This window comes from Saccoglossus kowalevskii, chromosome 9 (genome assembly GCF_978046115.1).
Source record: "Saccoglossus kowalevskii chromosome 9, keSacKowa6.1, whole genome shotgun sequence".
In the NCBI taxonomy this organism is placed as follows: Eukaryota; Metazoa; Hemichordata; class Enteropneusta; family Harrimaniidae; genus Saccoglossus; species Saccoglossus kowalevskii.
Genome location: NC_140649.1, coordinates 32,974,895 through 33,002,375, shown reverse-complemented (window position 1 = coordinate 33,002,375; position 27,481 = coordinate 32,974,895). Strand labels below are relative to the sequence as shown.

General features: G+C 37.1%; 2 protein-coding genes and 2 pseudogenes across 3 annotated transcripts; 2 read left to right on the top strand and 2 right to left on the bottom strand.

The window, feature by feature from the left end:
* The first annotated feature begins 2,784 nt into the window (after nt 1-2,784).
* LOC100374299 (exosome complex component RRP40-like) lies at nt 2,785-6,362 on the top strand. The gene is made up of 4 exons (XM_002730527.4): nt 2,785-2,995; nt 3,709-3,858; nt 4,559-4,707; nt 5,427-6,362. Exons 1-4 carry the CDS (start codon nt 2,804-2,806, stop codon nt 5,635-5,637), a joined length of 702 nt encoding a protein of 233 aa, XP_002730573.1. The 5' UTR covers nt 2,785-2,803; the 3' UTR covers nt 5,638-6,362.
* Nucleotides 6,363-7,667: 1,305 nt separating this feature from the next.
* On the bottom strand, nt 7,668-19,617 carry LOC100375198 (transcription elongation factor A N-terminal and central domain-containing protein 2-like). Of its 2 annotated transcripts, none has more exons than XM_002730533.4 (4): nt 17,926-19,617; nt 11,530-11,671; nt 11,026-11,219; nt 7,668-8,520 (listed from the first exon to the last, which is right to left on the bottom strand). In XM_002730533.4, the coding sequence occupies exons 1-4, from the start codon at nt 18,112-18,114 to the stop codon at nt 8,332-8,334; spliced, it is 714 nt and encodes a 237-aa protein (XP_002730579.3). In that variant the 5' UTR covers nt 18,115-19,617; the 3' UTR covers nt 7,668-8,331. The 2 variants fall into 2 exon arrangements, with proteins under 2 accessions (XP_002730579.3, XP_085359545.1); XM_085503419.1 differs by having other exon boundaries at nt 8,314-8,555.
* Nucleotides 19,618-19,704: 87 nt separating this feature from the next.
* LOC100375348 (very long chain fatty acid elongase 6 pseudogene) lies at nt 19,705-22,024 on the bottom strand (annotated as a pseudogene).
* A 3,976-nt stretch (nt 22,025-26,000) lies between these two features.
* LOC100375500 (very long chain fatty acid elongase 6 pseudogene) lies at nt 26,001-26,816 on the top strand (annotated as a pseudogene).
* Nucleotides 26,817-27,481: the final 665 nt, after the last annotated feature.

Below are 27,481 nucleotides of genomic sequence, written 5' to 3'. Positions count from 1 at the left end.
ATCTAAGGTGTATGGATAAAAGCCGTATTGTGGGTCAACGAGGTCAATATTCTACCACATTGGTGACAGGGGCCGTGCCGTAACATGAAGTCGTCCTATCATTGTCTACGATCAGTGGAGTCAACCAATCGTTTACGGGGGTAGCTGCTAACCGACAACTTCAAAGAACACATTTATTTTTGTTGACATCAACTATAATAAATAAAACGCTTACGGGAATGCGCATGCTCATTAGCATTCGGTGATTGAGAATGTACGTGATATAGTGCGTTTACACCGCTAAGCGTGTGCTCTGTGAAACCAACCAGAACTGACCCGACATGAAAACAGTTAAAAGTCTACAAATATTACATGATACATACTAAAATGGATCAAATACATTGGCAGGTGGACATCATTTAACGGAAGTGTGGTCACCCAACAACCAGCTGCCGTCTGAGAATTCAAAAGTTAATCTTTCCCAGCACTTAAAGCTTACGAGAACGTACACGCGCACTATTTCGCAGATTAACCATGTCGCATCGTGTATTCCACGCGTACGTGTGCGTACGCGTTAACGGGATTGTTTGACACAGAATTAAACACTAGTCACATAACTGACGTCTGTGATTTATGATGTGGCCGTGCTGACATTATATCATAATATTTCAGTCAGAATGATTATATTTGAAGCACAAAAGAAAAGATTATAAAATATTATAAAATCAATGTACACCAACATGGATTTTATAGTAAAGTTAAACGATGTCACCTCACCACACTTCAAATTACACAATGGAGTGAAACAAGGCTGCCCTCTAAGCCCAACTTTATTCAACATCTACATGAATGACTTCACAAATGATCTAAATGAGCTACAAATGTCAGCACCCGAACTTAGTGGGAAAAAATCAACTGTATTCAATACGCTGATGACATTGCTATACTGTCAACAACAAGTACTGGGCTGCCTTCGGCTCTGGCATCATCAATAATATAGTCATGACCACCAACCCCACGGCAGACAACAAATCGTGATATTACCCTTACAAACATGTGTTATTATTTAAATACAGTGCAGCAATTAAATACTACCAACATACAAACAATAGAAAATACAATCTGGCATACTATGCACTACAGGTTATGAAAGAAAATAAAAATACGGGGGCCTGCTTGTCAAAGCTAGAACAAAATCTTAAAATATCCTTGTAAAAACACTAATATAAAAGATTGCTACAGTACATTACGGAAGAACGACAATATGAGAGACAATGAAAAGTTACAGTATTATCATACATACAAAGACAATCTTAACATTGTACAATACTAAGAAGTATATTACACTGAAAATACTAGTAGTCGATATCATCAGATAATTAGCCAATTTTAGAACAAGTAATCACAGATTAGCAATAGAAACAAGCCGCTATACGAGACCAAAACACCAATGGAAGATACTAGTAGACTATGCACACAAAAGACAAAAAGTTCAATTCTATTCTATTCTATTCTATTCTATTCTATTCTATTCTATTCTATTCTATTCTATTCTATTCTCCAAGCGAGTTAGTACGTATCGAAAACCCACACTAACCATCATGCTTCCGCTGACAGTTGAATATATTAGAATATATGTGGATCTCCCAACAAAATTGTTTCATCAGATAAAGTATTTCTCAACCCAATATGTTTTCCCAATCGCTCAGAAATTTCTCCCAAAACAACTGAACAAGGGAACAGTGTATTATAAGGTGCATAATTGTTTCCACTTCCCCTTTACAGAATGTACACATTTTTGAAGGGCAAATCGATTTTTAAAAGTTAGACATGTTTTCTCGCACGCTATGACACCGATGTTTATGAAATATTTGTGAATGCGTTGTCAGTTTGATGGTGTATCCCTGAGGTTTACTAGGCCTTTTATCTTATCTCCCCATGACCTCACTAGCATCCACTACTTTTCTAATATATTTTTTCTACCCCTCAACTTTGCTGTTTTTCAGTAGTGATGTTTTTATTACTATAATCTGTATTAGTTGGTATGTTTCGTCACGGCATTTTTTTAGAAAAAATTACCAGGTAATTCCTGATGGCAATTATGTACCAAGTTAGTATAGTCTATACAGTATATAGAAAAAAATGGCACAATACAACAAATAAAAACAAAAGCAATGTATGCAATTTGGTATAAATTCAACTCAATTTTCCCATAAGAACTTAAAATGTTTATACTCCTAAATAAACAATGGTAATGCTTGTTTTCAGACATCTATTAATTAAATAATATTTGAAAATACTACCTTGAAAGGATGTCCGTGGGTTGGACGTATTGCGTTCATTGGTGTCGGTAGGTGGCGCAGTACATTAACAGCCTGAGGTATGTGGCAAGCAATTTCACGACAGAACCCAAGTATTATCCGGCAATATGATAGAGGTGTGAAGAAATTTTGCGCAAAATTGTTTTTTTTATAAACTAGTTCTTCAAGAATGACCCGTTTTTTTCGATTGGTGCAAGTAAGGATGTGTTAAGATGATGATTTATAGCATTGTAGTACTATTAGGTATTTTACGTAAAGGAAAGTTGGCACAGATCACATAACACGCAATAATTAAATACAGTTACTTGCCCGGTAAAAGAAAACAAGAATTCATCTTTCGGGTCATCTCATGCTCCAGTGCATGAAGGTAAACCTAAACAGGAAAACTCGTATTTTCTAAATACGTACTGGCACTGAACATAAATTGCATGAGTACCCAGCTTCGTGAAAAATATAGCCTTGTTGAAAAATAACGAGCAGTTTAGGGAGTCAGTTTTTCCATCATGGCGGCACATGTGAATGAAGTTGTTCTTCCAGGTGATATTTTACAAGAATTAAGTGATTCCGAGCAATATCCCAAACTTAGACTGGGTCCAGGTCTTAGGATAGATGTAGATAATGTGGTTGTATGCAAATGCGGCATTCTGAGGTTTAGAGAACCGAGTGTGTTCTGGGTAGACACACACCAGAAACGGGTAAGTGCTTCATGTGAGTGCTCATGCAGCTGGAAATTTAGCGCTGGTTCGCGGTTCCAGGACCATATTTTACACGGATGGTTACGCCAGATCCAACTGTGTTGTAGAATGGTGAAAACTGGTAGCGAGTACATTTCATACAGTTGGAATCAGGGCTTCTAGGTCCACGTAATATTTTGATCATCAAAGTGTTTCCCTACAAAACTACGACTATGTCCATCTGCGGTGTTTTGAGTCACGGTGTCATTCACTGGGGTCTTAGGAAATTACAGTGACTCTCTTGGGTTCTAGGGAGTCACTGATATTCACAGGGGTTCTAGGGGGTAAAAGCACCACTTGCCCTCTGTATGAGCAAACTCACGCGATGAACTCCACAAAATCTTGTCCACACATTATGTGACATATACTATTAAATTATAAAATCATGATAGTGATAACAATTAGGAAAGAGTTCTTTTTGTACCCCCATCCCTAACCCTACCCCCAACTCTCCAGCACTCCCCATTTAATTGTACATTCCCCTCCTAAGGACATCTATATCTAGAGGGGGCATATACAAATGAATTGGGTAACTAGGAGTGAGTGTTAGGGTTAGGGATGGGGATGGGGGTACAAAAAGAACTCTTGTCAAAAATTAAGCAGTCATATTCCAGATTTTCCCTGGTAAAAGTAATGTGTAATATTTGTGTGAAAATGTAAATTGTTTTTTACAGTATGTTCCAGTTAAAGGGGAGAATATTCTGGGAATTGTGATATCCAAAGCCGGTGATGTATTCAAAGTTGATATCGGCAGTAGTGAAATGGCCACTTTGTCATATCTTGCGTTTGAAGGAGCAACTAAGCGTAACCGACCGAATGTACAGGTAAGACTCATGAAATGTATTTAATGAACATCCCATCTAATGTACAGGTACGACTGGCTTAGCCCTGACAATTTTTTTATTCTTTACCATGACTGGTCTATTCTGAGCCATAATTATTGCTATTAATTATTCATGATGTATTGAAACCTGGGAGTAGAACACTTCTAAAAGAGGAAAGTAGGTGTTTGTTTTAGTTGTGTTGATCAGCTTACAATTCACGCTACTCATTAGCATATTTACCACCCCGAAAACGTAGTGACAGCTATAGAGGGCACGAGAAAACAGATGTCAACATCAGAGATTTTAAAAATTCAGTTTTGAAAGCAATTATCATATAAAATTGTCATGGCTGGCCAGTCTATAAGACTTACAGAATGGACTTACTGAACAGCCAAACTAATAGTGTAAGGTTTCCTACATTTCTAACTTGTAGAATATCACGAGGTGGATCACTTGTGATGTCACATACAAAGGATCTCTAATGATTACTTTAGTTGATTTTTTCACTCACTGAATATTTGTGGTGTTGACATTACCATTGTTATTATTTTGAGTCATAGAATATATTTAGAATATATTAATTACTGCCTTTAATAAATCATACAACATATTTACATATGACAATTTATTTACGGATGTTCACTGCTGTACCAGCCATATAATTACTGTCCAGTTTTAATGAAATCATATTGATTTTCAGATTGGTGATTTGATATATGGTAAATTATTGGTAGCTAATAAAGACATGGAACCTGAGATAGTGTGTATTGATAGTACTGGTAGAAGTAGTGGACTCGGTGTAATATCAGGAGGTTTCATGTTTAAATGTTCACTGGGACTTGTCAGAAAGTAAGTTGCTAATAGACAAAATTGCTGCCAAGATCTTGTTGAGGATGAGAAAGCTATGAGTTTTAACCAGTATCTTTCAATAGACCATTTTTCTTTCACTGCGAGATTCTGCGCTATGCGTGAAATCGAACGAAAAAATAGGACAAACAAAGGTCATGGCGTCGTAGTGGCGTCAAACATCGCGTGGGATTGGACAAACGCAAAAGTATTTTGGGGGACACTTCCATGCTTAATAATGTGCTGTATACATTTGATGATGGTAAATTTCAAGTAAGGGTATTCAAACGCAATATTCCCCTGTCGAAGATTGGCCTTTTGATGTGAGCTACAAAATAAAGAAATTCGATACAAAATCAAATTGTTCAATTTTTCCTGCAGACGTTTGGCATGTATCTTTCATGCAATTTGCAAGATCTTGCAGTTGAACAGAAAATCCCCAATTATTCTTCCTTTTTCTTCTATCATCTCGTCCATTGTGTCCAATACCATGGTTACACAGGTCAGACGTAATAACGGGAGGGAGTACAATGCTAAAACAAGTCATGTGACTCTCTCACTCAACAAAATTTACATCTGAAAGGTCTACCAGTATTTACGTCACTATTTTGCATGTTTTTGCAAAGTGACGAAAGAGGTCATTGGACTTTAAAGTGTGCCCTTCAACTTGCGACATATGCTTGTTTGAAAAATGCTTAAATATATTCTGATTTTGTTAACAGAATTGTATCTCCGGACTGTCAGTTGATGAAGCTACTTGGCAAGCACATGCCGTACGAGACTGCTGTCGGATTAAATGGAAGAATATGGATAAAAGCAAAGACGTTATCACATACGATTGCAATATCTAATGCTGTGTGTTGTGCCGAATACATGTCTAAGAAACAAACTGAAGTGATGGTTAAACAAATTGTCAGTTCACAATGGACGTGAGAATTGCTCAATAAAAGAACTTTTACACTGTTGATGATTTTTTAACTTTGCCTGTCAGATTTTATTATTTTTTAAAAAAAGATTATTACAGATACTATCGGGAAAGTGGCAATCCTGTGAATGTTGTCATCTTTTTTTATTCGCATGATATCACACTTGTAGGATAATGGACTAATTGAATTAAACTTATTTCAGACATGCTCTTTGATAATCCATACCTTTGCATTTAGTTCGAAAACTGGGTTTATAGTTTTATCTCTTCATGTGTGCCTCCACATCTGTATCTCTGACATGCTTGAACCGATTGCATTCAAACTTCACAAACACTTCATACATCATGTCACTTATTTACATATCCGTCTGTTTCACCATCAAATTCAAGATGGCCAGCTAATACAACATGAAAATTACCGATCAAGATCTTAGTTGTGCATAGTAAAATTTCATTCAAACATGGACCATAATGGAACCTTGATGACACCATTTTGTTAAATTTTTGCCTTCAATACCCTCAACATACTAGTACTTGGGTTCCTTCTAAGCTTCCGACTTAGAGAGAAATGTGTCAATCCTAGAGACTGTCTTATTTGTGTGTCTTGACTGATCATTTTTACGAGATAAATTTTGATGTGTAATATTTGTTTTTATGACAGGGTTACAAAGAGAACACAAGATATTCAGAATTTTAATTCAATTGCAAATGAATAAAAAACATACCATATTAATATCTTCTTCTTGTCTTTGTTTCAGCATGCACATCTCTATCTTGTGCATTTTATAATTTAGTTTCTTGGATAAGGCCAGACTTTTATTATCCCTTGTTTCGCGAACCCGCCGAACGAACAGGAGCCGAAAATGAAATAAAAATAATAATTTGTCGCACCCGCCGACTTGCAAGTGCAAAAAATTGCTAAAAAGAACTTATTTTTATCTTAATTTTATTTCTGCCCGCCGCATAACAAACCAAAGTTGCATTTTCGTGGGAGTATCATGATCAAAGTACCGAAGTCTTGCGCAGATGAGAAACATGGTTATACATGGAATTTCATTTCCTTTCTCCGATCAATGATCTCACTTACAATTCATTGAGAATCGCACAAATCTAATGGAGAAAAAAGAATTGATTTTATTTTTATTTTCGCCCTCCTCAAAAAAATTGTCTTATAAAAACTCGAGTAACAAGGAATAAAAAGTCTGGCCTAATGATACCGTAATAAAACATTCAATATACATGGTTAGGTATAAACTGCAAGCGTGGTGCACCTTTCTCCCATAGCGCCCTCTAGTGACAAAACTATATTTACTCTGTTGGTAGCAGGCACTTGGGTAAATGACAGTGTGCCTAGGATTAACACAAGTCTTATTTTAGTGATACAGCATATAGTAAATGTAATTTTTGTCAAACATTGACTAGGCAGATCAAAAAAATGTACCGATAGATACCCTGCCTTTTGCCCATTTGGGTCACAAAAGCATTCTATTAAAGGCGCAACTTGAACAGTGCATTGGTATTCAGAGTTTTTAATTTTGCTGAAAAGTGAAATCCATTGAATTAAATGTGAACATGAAAAACTAATTCAATGAAAAATTTGTGAATTTAAAACCCACTGAATGATAAAATATCAAACTAGTGAATTACACCATATTGTTCCAAAACAGCAACATTGCCAGCTAAGTTGCTGACTGGTTTGCCATGTACGGCTCAAGATCGTTACATGATCAGAACTAGTTAAACCATTTCCACCAGGGTGTCAATTTGAATAAATGTGTGCATTTATGACACTCTAGCGACTGTACTGACATTTCAGACTGTCAGCACTTGCATTATTTTATATAACATTTATTATATAGTACCGGTAATTAAAACGATTGAAAGAAATAGATTGAAATGCAAGTGCATCATTATCTTCTTTTTATATATTAATATGTTTGACGTCTCCTGTAACTTGGTTTGACCTATCTTATTCAAATCATGTAATGGTCTCCAGGTGCACATGACAAAGCTCAGAACACCAGTATACAGGGATCCATTTAAAAATATAAAATACTTATTTTTATTAATAAAATATCAAAATTAGTGTTGTTTGAACACACACATGTCTAGGAATAAAAACAACTGTTGTCGTCAATACAATATTTAACATACACAGTACTTGTAGTTCTTAATAAAACAATGCTTATTATAACTTGTAATGACAGATGCAGTATCTTGTATACCACATGTAATTGTAAAATTTACATAATAGTGTTATGAAATGGGATTAATAATAATTCATGAAGACAAAAATGAGTAGACTTGCATACAGTCTCTTGTTTATTTTTCAGTGTTTTTTTCAATAAAATATGGGAAGGTATAAATGGAAAAAGCTGGGTTACTGCGAAATAAACCGACTTTTATCATTTATACGCTCCAATGATATCTTATTTAATTGAAAAAACATCAAAAAATAAACGAAATTTCCTCAGCATTTGTAACTCATTTTAGTATTCATCATTTACACACATCCATATTTGAGTTGCATCTGTTCTATTATTTGGTAAAATCTTGTAATTTGTCTTCAACGACTCTGGATTGAAAAAGTAGAAAACTCGTTAATTCAACTCAAACTTCACATTCTTGTTACCAGGAGAAAAGTTCAAAATTCAGCTTAGTTTGTCGCACGGTACTCGCATTGGTGCACTTAGTGTGTTTCTTCATCTTTTATGCATGTCAATGAATTCTTGAATGCTGAGGTGGCCATTTTGAACCTTTGTCCTTATATCGTTTTTATGTTTTACGGCAAATATTAAAGTTCTCATAGTACGTCTGTAATTGTTGTTCAATATTCTCTTGTTTCGATGATACACTTCTCTTTCAATGTTTTCCACCAATTTGCTGTCCTCCTATAGAATAGAAAAAACAACAAGCAGCCTGTCGGCTGAGATAGCTCCGCTGTTAGCAATGCACATTTCAATTAAAGAACTGAAGATATCATTAGAAAATGAACAATATGTATAGTATCAAAGCAAAGGACCTTGCTGTTTTCAACAAGAATTCAAAAATATCACTTTTCACCAAAAATGACAAAAATAATCATCAAAATTAAGTAATTAAAGATATCACCACGAAATTAACAAGGTCCACATGTAGTACCTATGTATGTAATATAAAAGCAATTGGACTTGCGGTTTTCAACAAGAAGTTGAAAATATCACTTTTTACCAAAAATGACAAAACTATTCACCAAAATTAGAGAATTAAAGATATCATTACAAAATGAACAAATCTGAGACAGGTCCACTTGTAGTACCTATGTATGTAATATCAAAGCAATTGGACTTGCGGTTTTTAACAAGAAGTTGAAAATATCACTTTTTACCAAAAATGACAAAAATATTTACCAAAATTAGAGAATTGAAGATATTACAAAATGAACAAATCTGAGAGAGGTCCACATGTAGTACCTATATATGTAATATCAAAGCAATTGAACTTGCGGTTTTTAACAAGAAGTCAAAAATATCACTTTTTACTAAAAATGATAAAAATATTCACCAAAATTAGAGAACTAAAGATATCATTACAAAATGAACAAATCTGAGAGAGTTCCACATGTAGTACCTATATATGTAATATCAAAGCAATTGGACTTGCGGTTTTTAACAAGAAGTCGAAAATATCACTTTTTACTAAAAATGACAAAAATATTCACCAAAATTAGAGAATTAAAGATATCATTACAAAATGAACAAATCTGAGAGAGGTCTACCCAAGGTACATATACACCAAGTATCAAAGTATCAATTCAGGCTTGTAGTTTTCAAGAAGAAGTCAAAAAAGTAAAACATTGACACGGACGACGACGGACAATCACTCATATGATAAGCTCTGCTCGACAAAGTCGACAGCGGAGCTAAAAAAAAGGTTAATTTTTTTACTAAACATTACAGAAAGGTGTTAACATTTTTTATTGCTCTGAGAGCCTCAGCTTTTTCGCGAACTGACATAAGAGATAGGAGTTATCACCCTGTACTACTCTTTGCAATAAATTACATGGTGCACTGAGGACAGGAACAATGCCAAAATACCAAAAGTTTTTATCATCCCATTCAATTTGACACCATTCTCCCAAACCTAATACCATGCGTTTGGTGGTCTGGGCAGAAAGTACTGTAAAATATTTTAGCTGGAATTAATTTTCACTGAAAAGACATTTTGGGTGTTTGTATGAAATTTATTATCATTGAGTGTATAGTCCACTGGGAATTAAACCCTTGTGTTGCAAGGCAAACCATCATATGTATCTAGCACCACTGTAAAATGCGTAGAATCTATGCGGATTCAAGATATCTACAACAGGACATAAATGTCACAATAAATCTTTGAAAAATAAATACATGGCCACTGATATGAATAACTAAATAAAAGTGGATATGTTTGATTGTATTGTTGGCAAAAAATCATTTGAATTTTGTCCATTTCACTGGTTGAGAATGCAGTGGACTCAAGTATTAGGGAATATACATAGACATTCAATTGAATCTGATGACAAGAAATATTCACACTATTGTGTCTTGCTTTTTTAAATGACTTTATGAGTATATGTAGGACACAAATTTTGAATCAAATAAACCACCATGAATAATGACAATACCAAGTTTGAATGACGTAAATCAGGCCCACCATAGAATTATGCATAGAATACCATTATGTCTTTGAACAAGATCGATCAAGGCATGTCTAAAAAATGACACATCAAAATAAAACTCTACACGGCCACCAACCAGCCATTTTGAATCAAATCACACACACAACAAAAATGTGCATCAGTAAACCATTGTGCGTGATGTCAAGTTTATATCATGTTTGAAAAAAAATCGATTAGATGACATGTTCAAATGTTTTATTTGACAAAAATGACCATTTGATTCAAACAAAATCCATGACAGTGTATTGAAATTGGCCATTTTGAATCACATCGCAACACAAAATGAATAGCAAAAGTAATTCGTCAAGAGTGATGTAAATAAAATTTTGTATGAAATCCACTAAAGCAAGCTGAGAAAGGCTTAATAACATGTTTACGGTGTTTTTGGAACCCAAAATACACAAGTCCCTGTTTTGGACTATAGTTTGTCCAATGGGAACTAATTAACACTGAGATCAGCAGTCAAAGAGTCACTTACAGACAGTTATTGATCATAAACACAATTAAGTGATTGAAAGTGTTGTTACGCAAGTTATATCAGTTCTCTGGAGATCATGTGATATGTGTGTGCAGCATTTACATTGACCGATGGACAGAGTGACATAAATAACTGGATGTCCGATAAGTTATCTACTTTACATTGCATCTCAGCTTTACTAAATAACACATCATATCATAATATATTTGTAAACAAACTTACTGCAACTTCCAGCACTCCAGCTAATAATCGTTTCCCAGCAGATCTCTGTTTCTCAGTCTTTGCATCGGATCTCACTTCAATGATGCCTTTATCACTTCGGTCTTTGATGAACTTTTTCCAATCATTACGTATATCTTTGGCTAGAGCAGCGACCTCTTTACTTGAATGTTTTCTGATTGTATTCAATGTATGGCCTAGATACATACAATGTAAAAAAATAACCAACATGTAAATGTATGATTTCTTTCTGAAATTTAATTAATTTCAATTTTACTATTTTGCTAGTTCTTGTTTTAAAAAACTGCTAGTGACATACCAGAATGATATACAATAATTGAATAGTGAAATTAACACAATATTCATTATTTACATTTCTAAATGATTATCATATACATGAGTCAAATATTACACAAAAACTAACATGAAAACTTATAAACACAAAATACCTTAATCAAAAACCTAAGTATAAATTGATTACAGTAAATTTCACCCATGTAAACTCACCAATTTTTGTTGATGAAAGAATTTCCCGAGAGGGTGTTTTTTGTCTTAGTTCTTGCAATGCTTTCAATAGATTTTCTTCAGTCTGATTTTCCAATTCAAGAACTGCTTTCATTCGCAAAATATCTTCCACGACAACAACTCTCTGTTAAAAATCAACACACAGTTAATATGGCCATAGAAACAGGGTGTTACATTGACACAAGAGAAATCAGAGACAAGGCACATTACATAGCATGATAGCAGTGTTCCACAACAGTGAAAACTCTTCAAAAAAATCAGCTTCAGAGTTTGAAAAATTAAAAATATGCAAGTTTGTATTAACTAGTATTGGGCGCTGTGGGTACTCATATAATAATACATTTTGCAAATACGTATGTATATTATTTTTTTAGTTATTAGTGTTCATATTATTGTACTACCATATTTCAAGTCAAAACATTCACCCTACAATACTCAAATAAATGAATAATTGCCACAATTTTGTACCACATTGAGAAAAATACTATTTTGTTCAAACCCAAAAAAGTCTAATTTGATTTTTAAATCTAAATCAGCTAATTAAACGTCAGTAGTTTTCAAGAAAAATTTCAAAAATATTTACTGAAATTTATCTTGATGCTTGATACTAGCATATAGATGCCTTGTCAGATTAGTTCACTTCGGGACGATATTGTCAATTCTCTTTTTTGGTGAATATTTTTGTCAATTTTGAGTATTTTCGACTTCTTCTTGAAAACTAATCATTCAATTGTATTGAAACCTGGTATGTATTTTTCTTGAAATTACTAGATCAATTGTGATACTAGGTATGTAGGTACCTGGAATGTCAGATTTGTTGATTTGTGAAACTATTTTCAATTTCTCATTTCTAACAAATTTATTTTAGATTTTCAACAAAAAATAATATTATTGTCTTCTTGAAAACTACCAACTTGATTGCTTTGATACTACATGTAGTACTTGAAAAGTGTTTGTACTCTCCCATTAACATAACACTAACCCTACCCTCCAGCACTCTTCATTTAATTGTACATGCCCCTCCTAAGGACATATATAGTTATCTAGAGGGGGCATATACAAATGAATTGGGTAACTGGGGGTGAGTGTTAGAGTTAGGGTTAGGGATGGGGGGTACAAAAGGAACTATTTCCTGATACTAGATATGCAAGAACTATTGGTGGACCTCTACGAGATTTGTAGCAAGATGATAACAATTGCCATGGCAACAACCATATAGCTAATATTTCATCGTACAGAATATTATGTTTTGACAAAGACACTCTACAAAGACAACAGAACGTTTGACGGTTCATGTCGTGTTAGGATGGCTGAAACACGAGTCAATACTAGACAGATAACTGGACGAACAATATTTATTACAAATCGGGCGCCATATTACAAGTAACCAAAAACCGAGCATGCTCAAAGCAATGCCTTATGGGAAAACTATAGGGCTTACACCACATCTCCCTTTCTTTATGTTTAGTCCACTGTTTGCATATGTATATGGCTTTCAAGTGTCCTAAAACAAGCATAAACGATTCTGCCAAACTAGAAAATATAAAATTACATCGAATGTGGAACTGTAACACAGGAAATATTTCGAACTAGATAACTGTTTAACACATTGGCTCATGCCAAAATAACATATAGGGAATAACAATCCAACTATAGTTTCTGCAATATGAATACATGCATGTTAAGTGTCAGTATACTTAGAATTGGGTTTGCATACTCTGCCCGAACGGGTTATATAGGGGTGTTTCATAACACTAGTATCAAATTTAATGGGCTCTGTTACACTATGTGATTTTACTGGAGAGTGTATTTTAGGGTTTCTAAGTTCAGTATTGTCTGTTGCAGAGTCTCGTGGAGTCTTCACACTGTCAGCTGGAAGTTTATTCAGTTGAACACGATTTCTGCGAAAACTACCAGTAGATGTTTTCACCAAGTATGATCTGTCATGTACTTGTGATTCTACTATTCCACTTTCCTTTCGGTCTGGAATCCATACTTCACCTCCCGGTGGTAGTAGTGAAAGTTCTTTGACTCGATGACGACTGTCAAAATTTGTCTTTGTACGAAGACGAATATGTTCTTCCTTAGATCTTAGCAAATTGCGATCAGGAACAACCGGCTCTAGATTTTCTGGCACGACTGGGAGTTTGGTTCTGAGTTTGCGATTCATAAGTAATTCTGCTGGACTGAATCCGCAAGCGAGAGGAGTACTTCGGTAGCACAAGAGAGCGGCATATGGATCTTTCGCTGGTATTAGCATTTTTTTTAGAGTTGCTACAGCTCTTTCCACTTCACCGTTGCCTGAGGAATGTCCGGGGCTCATGGTTATATGAATGAACCCATAGTCCTGTGCAAAGGTACTAAATTCTGTAGACATGTATTGTGTGCCATTGTCACTAACGACGGTCTCAGGGACACCATGTCTTGCAAAGATTGATTTCAAGTGATTGATTATTGTGTCACTTGTCAAATCAGAGAGTTTTGCCATTTCTATAAATCGAGAGAAATAGTCAACAACTAGTAGATACCAATTTTTCTTGTAGTAGAAAAGGTCTGTTGCTACTTTTTGCCATGGGCAAATCGGTAATATAGAAGGTTTCAGCGGTTCTATCGGGTTTCTGGAGATCTTACTGCAAATACGACATCCCCTCACGAGGTCTTCAATTTGACGAGATATCCCTGGCCACCAAATAGACTGTGAGACACGCTGTCGACATTTCACGATTCCTTGGTGACCTTCGTGTATACGATCTAACATGTCTATACGCAATGACGAAGGAATGAATATGCGTGAGCGGTATAGTAGGAGACCATTCACTATAGTGAGATCAGCGTTATATTGCCAATATTGTTTCAAAAGTCCATCTTTCAGCTGGCTTCTGTCCCCTTGTTGATATACACACATAATTGTTGAGTGAGTTCGTCTTCACGTTGGTGATCGAGAATTTGTTTCAATCGTACATCTGTTGCAGGGAATCCCTCCACTACTAGATTTATGTAAGCATCCATTTCATCATCATCAAATGGATCGCTTGTAATCAAAGACACGTTAGACATCGGAGCTCGTGATAGAGTGTCTGCGATATACAGTTCCTTACCAGGGACGTAGTTAATTTGATAGTCAAATCGCATGAGACGCATTCGCATTCGTTGGATGCGCGGTGGCAGTTCATCAAGTGCCTTAGATCCCAATAGTGCGATCAAGGGTTTATGATCTGTCTCTAGGGTGAACTTTAGTCCTATCAGATACTGTTCGAAACGATTACATCCCCAGGTTGCAGCTAGAGATTCTTTCTCAATTTGCGCATAGCGAGTTTCGGCTGGAAGTAAAGATCTTGATGCGTACGCAACTGGCTTCCAAATATTATCATTATCCAGTTGTCTCAAAACTGCACCAAGCCCATATGAAGAGCTATCCGCTGATACACGGGTTTCGCGAGATGGATCAAACATCATCAGTGTTGGAGTTGTACAAATCAAATTCCTGATTGTTTCGAACGCTTTATCTTGAACATCTCCCCAATACCATGGTTGTTTGGTTGATAGTAACTGTCTGAGTGGCTCGGAGTGAGTTGCCAAATCTGGGAGAAATTTACCAAGATGATTAACCATCCCCATGAACCTACGAAGATCGGATATATTTTCGGGTTTAGGCATACGAGAGATCGCTTCCACTTTCGAAGGATCAGCCTTGATACCATCTTCTCCAATCACGTGACCAGCAAAAATGATTTCTGGTACTCTGAATTCACATTTGCTACGATTTAGTGTCACACTATGTTCAACAAGACGATTAAGTACTTTATCTAGTCTCGCATTATGTTCTGCTTCATTTGCGCCGAAGACAACGATGTCATCCATCAGGTCTGCTACTCCTTCAAGACCACTTAACATACTGTGAATTTGTCGTTGATAGTGTTCGGGAGCGGAGTTAATACCGAAGGGTAGACGCTGATAGCAGTAACGACCAAATGGTGTAATGAAACATGTGGCTAATTGAGAGTGTTCATCTGCGAGTCGAATCTGGTGGAACCCTCGATTAGCGTCAAGTTTTGAAAATACTTTCGCACCAGCCATCTGACCCAGAACGTGATCTACGGTAGGAAGTTGATGTCGTTCGCGTTTCACTGATTCATTTAATTTAGTGAAATCACAACAAATCCGAACACTTCCATCTTTCTTTGGAACAACGACGATTGGAGCGCACCAGTCAGTCGGTTCGGTGACTTTACGTATGACGTTGAGCGATTCTAGTCTCTCAAGTTCATCCTTGACTCTTGGCAAGAGTGGTATAGCAATACGGCGAGGTATTGGAACTGAGTACGGTTTCGCATTGTCCTTTAACTGGAGCTTATATGGATGGGGCATTTCACCTAAACCTTTAAACAGTTGGGGGTAATCCTCGATACTACCCACATTGAAGGATACAAGTTCGAGATTGCAACTGGTGTCTCGTCCCAGTAGTGATAACCCATTGCCAGCGATGACGCATACTTCGGCCTGTGTATGATTATTTTGACTTTCAATGTTTGCTTGAAATGACCCTAGTGTAGATAGTAGTTTCCTATCAGGCCCTCTAAGTACACGTTGTAGGGGTGTGAGGATTTTGTCTCTGAAATGTTTTTCATAAACATCGCTAGAAATAACATTAACGTCTGCACCTGTGTCAACACGAAATCTGAGAGTGGTACCGTCTACACTGAGATTCACATACCCATCACCTGACTGTCCACCTTGACCAATAAACCCTAGAAATGCTTCAGGTTTGTCATCTTGTGTTATACCATGTACATTGGTAACTTTTGATTTGCTAGTCTGCGATGATCTACACACAGCAGCATAATGACCACGTGTTCCACACTTTCTACAGTCTGCATTTCGAGCTGGGCACCTTTTACGGTCATGAGTCCCTCTACCACAATAGGAGCAAGCACTGTCACTGGATGTGTGACCTTTGACCCTGTTCTGAGTGCTCTGAAAAGTAGACTGTGCAGTGAAATTACGTTTCTGGTACTTTTTCTTAGCAGGGTTATTACTTTTATTAACAGAACCAACAACTGCATCTGTACCATGTGACATATCTTTATCCATAGACTGTAAACGAGCAGTAGTGATTTCATACGTGCGACAAATTTCAAGTGTCTTCTTGAGAGTTAGCTCCCGTTCATACAGTAGTTTTTTCCGAGTAGCTTGATCAGTAACACCAACTATTAGACGGTCTCTAATCAGAGAATCATGTAGATTTCCAAAATTGCAATTTGAGGCAATTTTCAACACTGCTGCATAGAAATGGTTGAAATTCTCATCAGGTTTCTGGACACGCATATTAAATAGATAACGTTCGTAAGTCTCATTTGTCTGACCGACGCACAATACACGCATTTTGTCCATAACGATTTCGATATCTTGTTTGTCACCTTCACTGTCAAAACTGAGCGAGTTGAATGCTTGGAGTGCCGACTTAGAGAAACATGTGAGTAGAGTGGCAGTACGTAGTTTCTTGTCTTTCTCGAGAAGACCTGAAGATATTTCATAGTTTGTCCATACCTGTTCAAAAAGTTCCCAGTCAGCAGCGCGACTTCTATCATCAGAGAGGTCCAACTTGTCGGGAAACGGAACGTGAGAGCAAGATGCCATTTTTTTTTCGTGATCCACTAGAGGTAGCGAGCGTATGGAGTACTGTAGTGTTACTTCAAATATTCAGATCCCACTTCTGACACCATGTCGTGTTAGGATGGCTGAAACACGAGTCAATACTAGACAGATAACTGGACGAACAATATTTATTACAAATCGGGCGCCATATTACAAGTAACCAAAAACCGAGCATGCTCAAAGCAATGCCTTATGGGAAAACTATAGGGCTTACACCACAGTTCACTTGTTACTAGATCCATACAGTCACTGAGATAGAGAAGGTCTCAATTTAAATGCCTTGCAAGAACCAATGAAATTTTTTAAATATTTCTTTTCTCAGGTGCTCCCTGTTTGAGGGCGTGATCACCTGTGTCAAAGGTGAGACCAACATGTGGTCTTTTGTTTACTACTTAGCGACTGTGTACCTGTGAGTTTATTCTGTGTGCAATTGAATGTTCTAATCTTGGTGTTTTTCCAGTGATTTCTCTAGGTGCAATTCAAATACAGTAGGTGTGTATTGTTTACCTGAGATTTGCAAGAGTTTGAGCTGGCCAACATGTTAGTTTTTTTTCAAGTGGTTGATTACTGGCATGTTGATTTCCTATTTTTGAGCCATGTTTTCAACTTTGTTCATCATTTTCATATAGCAATCTCGTCATATGTTAACATTGTCGTCTATGGAAATTCAATTAGTGGTATGAGCCCAGAAAGACTGTACTCGATCACTGTGGTTCTACTGACCTGTAGTGACTCGATCTTCGCCTGCTTTAATTCCTTCTTCTGTGGTTTCGGTGAAGCTAATACGGGTAATGATGTTTCTCTTGGTGTTTTTATGAGGAATTTGTCCATTTCACTCACCAAGACTATTCCAAAACAACAGCTGATATACACTTCCGGGGAAAATTGCGCATGCGTAAAAAAAATCAACATAACATTCTTGGGGGCGCTAACCAAAAATTTCGAGATGCGCGGGCCGAGATGCTGGGATGTAGGCGCTTAATACTTTAGTAATGAAACCCAATTTAATATTACTGTTTCTACTAAAAAAAACCCAGTTACGGCGACTTTTACTGTACCAAATTTGAAATACTAGTAATCATCAAAACGCACCTCTTTCGATTTATGACCAATTCTAATTATGTCAACTTACAGCTTATGGTTAGCACATTGACACAATACAGTGCATTTGTCGTTCCTGTGAGCTGATACATTAACATTATGCATAACCATAACGCACGTTTTTATTTCTTTGTTAAATCAGAAAAAAACACAGAAATGCCCAGGTATTTTTTTTTTTATTATTTATATATGTACGTGTCAATCTAAAAGATAAACTTTAAATACACATTACGATTTTCTGACTAGTTTTCTAGAAAATTACAAGAATTTACGTGTGCTGCTATGGGAACGCATAGACAGTGGCAATATAATACAGTGCCAGCTATTGGTATAATAATTGAACACAGAAAATAAAGGTTATACCAGAACTTGCGTTACCGCCATTGCAACGACACTGAACGAACTTCTAGGGTACGCCGGACGTGTGAATATATTTCCTCTTTAAATTGCAACATTATATACCAACTTTATTCTGATGGAACAAACCTTCAGATAGACTGCGGCTAACATGTGTTGGATACGTTACCAGAACCTGTCTTAGAAACTGTACAAAGATAATTTTGTTTCATGGCCTGATAACAACATAGTAATTATTAGGTCACGATGCGTCCTTGCCCCAAAACCAACGCTCGTAATTGCAAACGTTGCCCAACTTTGACCGTAGTGGTGACAGTTTAAATTTGATAAATACGATATATTGTTCTGGCTTTTGAAGTTGATGTTCATTTTGTTAATAACCGGAAAAACGCTCATATACCGTTGAAGGCAGCGTAACTGCTACTATAATTCACTTGCAAGACAGATACTGAAAAACGAGTCTAGTACAACATATTTTGTTTTAATCTGAATGATCCTAGTGTTAAAGGGGAACAATTTATCGTCTACGCGTACTTGAATGCACATCACACCAGTGTGGTCGTCCAATAAGCGACTAGATACTGTACCCTATTTGGCAACTGCGTGTATATGTAAATACGACATGCTCGGCTGTATCCGAATGTGAAATACACAATAGTGAATACAACACACTCCTATGTAGACCTACTTGAAGTGTCGATAGGGTATACTAAATGACAATTTGGTATTGGAGGATCTTGGAGGAATCGCTTGTCCATATGACCCTACAACCTCAGACACAACAGTCCATATTTATGTAGCCTGGGCCACGGGGTATCTTCACTGAAGAAATGTTCAGAAAAGACGATAGTCACGCCCAATAAGTGACTGGATGCTGTACTACGGTTTTTTACAGGGCTGCTTCGTATCGTATTTTTCAAGTGCACAACGGAGAGGGACGTACACTGAATCTGAACTGAAATATAGAAATGGCCGGCACTGCCCCCCCCCCCCCGGTTACACTGAATACTAGTACTTCTGACTACACAATCAAAGTACACTTGCTGTGGCTGACAATACAACACATTTTATTGCATAGAATCTCGGCAAATATACTTGGCACATTATGGCGGTCCGTGATCCACACAAACAAATGTTTTCTTTCACCTTGTTTTAGAAAGTTATAACAACTAAATTCTCTTGACGTTAGCCATGTAGGCAGACATTGTTTACCCTGAATTGACTAGCTACTCCAAGTTATTGTAATGTATCGCCATGTACAATTTATTTGGCGAAATCATGTTCTATATTAGTTAAAATAGAACCAAACCCTATTTGCATTTAATCATCGTCCATTTGCACATATCCGTTTTATGACTCTCTCCACTGAAGTACAGCTGTGGAGGGACTGTGACTGAAGTAAGCCAGAACCTTGAACAATTTTAGAAAACAATGTACGAGTTAACATACAACTTGCTGTTAAGGGTTACCCATTTAAAAACTTTAGAGGGCTGAAAGGTTTTGGGCAAAAAAATAATCTATAAGAATGCTGAAAATGTGCCCTCCACCATATGCGAATATACTGTTTGTACCTTCTAAACAAATTCCAGATAGGAAAGCCTTATAGGACGCTTGAAGCGCACATTCACAGTACTACAGTTGCATATACTTGCAGTAATAGCAACGATGTTGTTGGGAAGTTAGAACAAGTTTCTGTAAAATACGGATATACCTTACGATACTGATAAATTTGAATACAACAATTTAAAGAATTTATAAATGTAATGTTTATGGTTCATTACTATTTTTTTTATTCTGTGCGCGCCCTTCACATATTAGACTATATTTCCTGAGCTGTTAATGGTAATTTATGTGGTAGCCGCACTAGGGCATTCTGGGTAAGTAATTTTGTCGATGTTTAAATTATAATAATCAATATTGATGTTTGTGGTCGACAACTTTGTTCCTGTCAGTAGTTTTTTCAGACATTATAATTTTCTGAAAGCATAATGTAATCCTACATATACCTCTCACTGAATTGTTTGTCATGATGGCGTTTCAAGAACTGATAAAACATAATTGCGAGTGACTAGTTTCCTGAAATGATCTGGAAATTAAGTATCATTGCCATAGCAACAGTCGTTACGCGGATACATGTGTTCTACCACGGATAGCCTTGTATGTTCACTTTAGCAGCAGATACGTTCAATGATCCGTGAATTGGTGGTCATACTGACAATGTAGACACATATTTATTCGCAAACATCGACGTCATTTGGTTTGTAAACATTAGTCCCGCTTGATTTGAGGTTTGCGTGGCTTCTTCGCAACGTAGACCTGGTAGAAAAAGTTGGCAAACAGAATCAAATAACTAACGTACATCAGCAACCCCACTCGCCACTGTGTTACACTAATACCACATTTCTCCTGACGACTGTGTACTTTGTAGACGTAGTAATAAATCCAGGTACCAGCGACCATTTGAAGTAACTGCATTGAGGTTATCGCCATTGCCCCGATTCTGGGTACTTTGATTCGGGCAGCACGGAGGGCGTAGTAACTGTACATGAGAGAGTGGACTGCCAGATTCATGATAGTACACACAAACGCCGTGCTGTTTCGGTCAGCATACCCCCAGAACGTATAGCACACAGTGAGAATGTGATGGTACCAGTGAAGGAAGATTAGGTTAGATTTGCGGAGGCCGATAAACACGGTATCTCCAAGTTCTGGGAGTTTCGACAGGGTGAAGAGAAACAACCACAATCCACTAACTTTCTCGCTGTTAAAATGATCCTTACTGCAAATAGCATAGTGCCAGCCTCCATCTTCACTCGACATCACGCCTCGGAAACTCACCAGCATTCGAAAGAGTGCGACAATACTGAAAGCAGCCAGGCACATATTCCAGACGATCAACGGAATGCGAAGTTCTTTGCGATCTCGGGACGCCATGAAGTGTTGCAGTCCGAAGATTACGAACACGTAAACTACCGACGCTGCTATGGCGATAGGAACTCCGGTAACTTCAGTCCAGTGTACCCAGTGTACATCGTTAAAATTCTGTTCAAAGGCATAAAGCTGAGTCGACATATTTGCTGCCATCATCGGTTAATTCTAAATTCGTGCGGTTCTCGTACAGTACCGCGAGCGTGCGTGTGCTGCACGTTTGCACCATGTGCTGGATGACGACTGAGTAGGTCGAAGTACTGAGCGTTTTTGCGAATGTTTTATGACTTGCCAACTGACAGGCTGCATCGCCTGATCGTATCGTATGATTCCCTCGTCGATCAGGTGTCACTGAGGCCACACCCGGGTTAGAAACCAGCCACGACTTTACTTCTGGAATGAAGAAACAATGTCATCACCCTCGCCCACGTGACTTTCGACGATTGTCATTCGATTACGTCACATATAGCGCGTTTCAGTTTGACCTACTTTTTAAGCATGAAAATTTGAGGGATTGGCCAGTAATTTTAATGGGGGACTTTATTTTACGTAAACGTTAAATTGTGTCGTACAAAACGCATAATGTAGTTGACTTCAGAAACTTTTTTTTAACAAACTTGAATTCTTTTTAGTATTTGTGGTACGAGGAATACAGCGCGTCTGTTCAATTCGACGGTGTACACGTGGTTTTCGAACAACCGGGGTCGTAGTGCAAATAACAAACAGTAACGATGGTTTTATGCAGAAGGGCAAACGAAATTGTGTACTACCAGTCACTCTGCCATGTCTGCCATTCACTATTTGGTCTATTTTCACCGAAGCAAACGTTACAAATGCAGTTTCGGCATTTTTTATTTTAAATGTGTTATCTGTATCCAGACCATGTTCATTTGATAACACACGTTAACTTGAAGGGCGGTGGTCGCTGTTGATATAGCGCTACGGGCTTTTTGAAGACAAACATGCGACTGAGATAATGGCTCAAAAGGAATTGCAAAAATAACACTCATGTAATATTTTCATTAGTTTATAGATAATGTATTTAATTATTTATTTTATAAAACAAATTTTATTTTTTATTTATTTGCCGGTAGTTAAAAAATAATCGCGAAAGTTTCGAAGGTAGCAGTACCGTTCCTTTTTCCCGGGTTTAACGTTGCATCTTTTTTTACGAGTGTTTTAGTCATTGTTGTGAAAAACATTACTATTTGAAGTGGAATTACTGTCAGATAGAATACCGTTCGATTTAATTTCCCAAATTGCTGATTTAAGATAGATAATTAAATAAATAGTCTTCCATTAAATTAAATTTAAATCTGGAATTTTATATTTTCAGTTCTGAATGGGCACATTTCTGGAATACATGCATTAGTGAATAAAATCGACAGAAACTGCTACCATGTGACTTTTTATAGTAAAGATACCATCGTACATAAAATTTGTTATATAAAATAAATAATTTAAATACATTATCTATAAACTAATGAAAATATTACATGAGTGTTATTTTTGCAATTCCTTTTGAGCCATTATCTCAGTCGCATGTTTGAAAAACCAACAAAATCGACATACTCAAACTAAAATACAAATAAATATAATATAAAGGGTTATATATATATATAAAAAAATATTTAAAAAAAATAAAAATTGGAGCCTCATACCTACATCGGATTTTAATCAGATTGGACAAGTCAAGTGAACCAAACGAAGCAGTCAATAGTGACCTTTAAATTTGTTTACGTTGTTTTTAGAGCATGACAATCTAAATCTTAAGTCGATCTCTGGCAATTAACCTAATAACTTAGAAGCGTACAAATTATTGAAAATTTATGTTGTGCAAAAATACCTAAAAATATAGTTTATGACGCATATCACCAATTAAAATTTATTTTTTCACCAACCGGAAGGAAACATACATTTGTATTTGTAGAGAAAACAAAATTTAAAAAAGTCATTTTTCATTGGTATTATTAATAAAAATACAAATAAATAATATTAATAAAAAAAATACAAAAAAATCGTGACTACCAAAAATACCAATCTTATTAGAAGATATGGTTTTTTTTTCGAACGGAATTTTGAGATATGATGAAACCTTTTTACCATAGAAACCAATGTAAAATAACCATTTTCAAAGATGTTTTACGTGTTTTTGCTCGAAAAGTAGTTTGTTGACCGTGTATTTTCATCTGACCTTTGTCGACAACAACATGAAATACAACAATATACATCGGCTCAATTTACTGTAAACGTCAAGGTACTGATATATTATGATCGTCTGATGTATAGGTATCTTACCCGACTAACCTCACTTATTCCCAGAGTCCAATTCTAGAACGTGTGTTGTGTGGATGTCACAGTAAGACAACTCCACACAGGTGAACTAAATGTTTTTGTAAGAGGAATCAAATGTATGTAGTAGCGTCGCAGTCAGTCGGTGAGGGCGCAATAAATCAAGTGACTTTGCCATTTGTTACATAATATTATTCCATTCATCAAAGTTTAATGGCTATGATGGCCACATAGGTTCCCTCATTTACAGACGATCTGATGAATTCATGTTTTACACATAGCCAGCCACAACTTTTAATATATATATACTGTATATATACCAGCGTGTTAGATGACCAGTGCAAAATCAGTGAATACAGTGAAAATATATTCCATACAAAACGCCCAAAAAGCTGAGTATATTCAGTGAAAATTAATTCTAGCTAAAATAAATGATTTTACAGTATATGGGTGGTATATTTTTCAGTTTTTTTTCTACAGGTCTGGAACTGCCCTGCGAGGATCGTCAGGCTCCTGTGCATAGAACAACGACAACAGAAAAATACGAATACAACTGAGAAATTCATTAAATGTACATGTAGGTTTCCGCTCATAAACTGAGGGTGTTTTGAAATACACCTTCCTCGTGATGTTTATTTGCTGTGTATTAGCAGAATTAGATTACTGATATATTATAATATTATGACAGAACCCCACACCCTCCCCGTGGCTTTCGTTGCGTATGGAAGTTATTTTCACGAGTGATGCGGTGTATCCTGCGGCCGTACTTTCACGAGCGAAGCGAGTGAAAGTACAGCAGAATACACCGCATCTCGAGTGAAAATAACTTCCATACGCAACGAAAGCCACGGGGAGGGTGTGGGGTTCTGTTATTATTACATATGTTCCATACTTGATTATTTCGTACTAGAGAAAAAACGTGCAAACCGAGATGGAATTTAGGTCGGGGAACCCCATTGCCCATTAATATGTTCCAATATAAGTGTTACGCCCTAGCAGCGCGTGTCAGTGTAGAACGCGCCAAGGAGAACGCGTGTCACTGTTTGTATCATGAAATTAAAATAATCAGACGTCTAATCTGAGTCACTGTCCGAATAAATAACTCGTTGACGTTTAGTTGGGAACACGACAGAAGCAGAACTTGAACTGGACGACTATGATACACAGTTCATGTTGAAGTTAAAAGTTCCGCAAACATGCCGTACAACTGCGGTACTCCACTGACGGGATGACTTTCGTCGACAGCGGTTGTCGCTGAGCTGCACGCTACAACTTCTTGTGCGATCTTGCTGGTCGTGGATTGACTGGGTCTTGATTACCGGTTAAAATGTTGCTCTTTTGGCGTTGGTAATTTTTATTTGGAACTGAGTAACGCCGCAACGTCGCCAGCAGAAACCTGGTATCTCGATGCTGATGGTTCGGCTGCATAGTAATCGCTGATTTTACTGCTGGTGGATCTTCTGAGAGCCCTTCAAGGTTTATAAAACTCAGTTTCCAGGTGGTCAACATACATTAAGTTCTTCCAATCGTAGTATTCCATGTGATGTACATGCCAAAAATGTTGTTGAACGATTTGAACTGGATAAAAATAGCAGTCGAAAATGTGTTTACAAAATAAAAATAGTTCGGTAGCCAATGAAAATACCATGTTCATTTGCATATCGACCGTGAAAATACCGAAAACATTATTGCATGGGTGATATGCAAATTAGTTTGGGCCAAAATAAGTGACTGCCTAAAAGTACCATTACTGTTGTTCAAATTTCATTTCACTCGGCAAGTATATTCATGTACCCCAAGGGGAAAATATCATACTTCTAAATATTGTTTATTTCGAAAAACTGTACTCCTGAAGGGACTACTTTGTTTGCTCTCAGACCTCATTTGCATATGGGTTGTGGAAATACCGATTTTGATTTCATGGACGAATCAAAATAAACTGCAGTACATATGTAATAATAGACAGAATTGCATTATTTTTGAATGGGAATTATGCCACTTTTATTGTATTGAAATAATGAGGTTCAATAATCTTTCATGATACATCTGACACACCACAGTTTAAAGGTCAATTTAAGTGCATTGCAGCTGACACATTGAACCCGAGTGTACGCCGCAAAATGGTCTTCGAAGCAGCCGAAGTTGAAGCTTATGCGTTTGAGAGGAATTTCGACGACAGCTACTGGGTAGAATGGATGCAATTGACGGGAGTCAAAGTCGCGTTCGCCGCTTCCGTGCTCTACGTTCTGCTAATATTCGGCTTTCAATGGTTCATGACAACTCGCGAACGACTCAAGTTTCAACGTGCGCTGGTTTTGTGGAATCTTGCATTAGCCGTGTTCAGTGCGATTGGAAGTTGGAGGATGATTGTGGCTTTAATCAACGTGTTACACCACGGTACATGGCATGACGCGATTTGTGATTCATCACATTACAGTAATGTTGTCAGCGGATATTGGCTATGGGCATGCACAATGTCTAAAATCATCGAACTCGGAGACACTGTTTTTGTGGTGTCACGTAAGTCCAAACTGATTTTCCTTCACTGGTACCACCACGTTGCGACCTTACTCAATGTGTGGTGGGGCTACAGTGGACGCATCAGCACAGCGTTCCTGTTCACCGTCATGAACTTGACAATACACGCCATGATGTATAGCTACTACGCCCTCAGAGCCGCTGGAGTGAGAGTCCCCAAACCGTGTGCCATGGTTATAACAGCGCTGCAGCTCTCTCAGATGTTTATTGGTGTGTGGTTATGTTATTATGTGTATCAAGTTCAAAGTCAAGGCGAAGAGTGTCATGTCAGCTTATTGCAGTGGAGACTGAGTGGTCTCATGTATCTGAGTTATTTTGTGCTTTTTGCAAACTTTTTTTATAATACGTATATGAAAGGCAGACAAGGCACAAGACGAAGTGACGCAAAACAAGAGTAGAACTTCATTTACGCATTTAAAAGAGTTCCTTTTGTACCCCACCCCTAACCCTAACACTAACCCCACCACTACCTCTCAGTTCCCCCAATTTAATTGGATACACTCCTAAGGACATGATATACAATTGAATTGGGGGACTTATGAGGGTGAGGGTTAGACCGGAGGAAGGAAGAAAGGAACTCTTTTCCTTAATTCAAATTATTCTCTGTGGCTTGAATTATGTATTGTAGTTAATCATTTGACAAAATAAATTAAATAATACAATAACAGTATGCCCAATACCTAATTTTCCTAGCATGAAGAAGATTGCGACCGGTTGCACACTCAGAACTAAAAAAACGTCAGAGTACATACTGCCCTCAACGGTCGCGGTATTCAGAGCTGGTGAAATGACGTCCAGTCAGGAGGACTTAAATTGTCAGTCCCGTGTGATGTTACTGTTCTCAGTGCACGTAAAAATTCACAGTATCATCTTTGCAACGAAAAGCGGATTTATTACCGCTGGAACTAAGTTTTGGGCACCACCAAGATCTTTGCCTCGGATAATAAAACTATGGGCTGGTTAGATAGACACTCAACCATGTCCGTTGTAAAAGTGTACTTTCCAACTTCGTGTTTAAAACTAAGCCAGATTATTTTCATATTTACCTCTGAAGTTCTTTTTC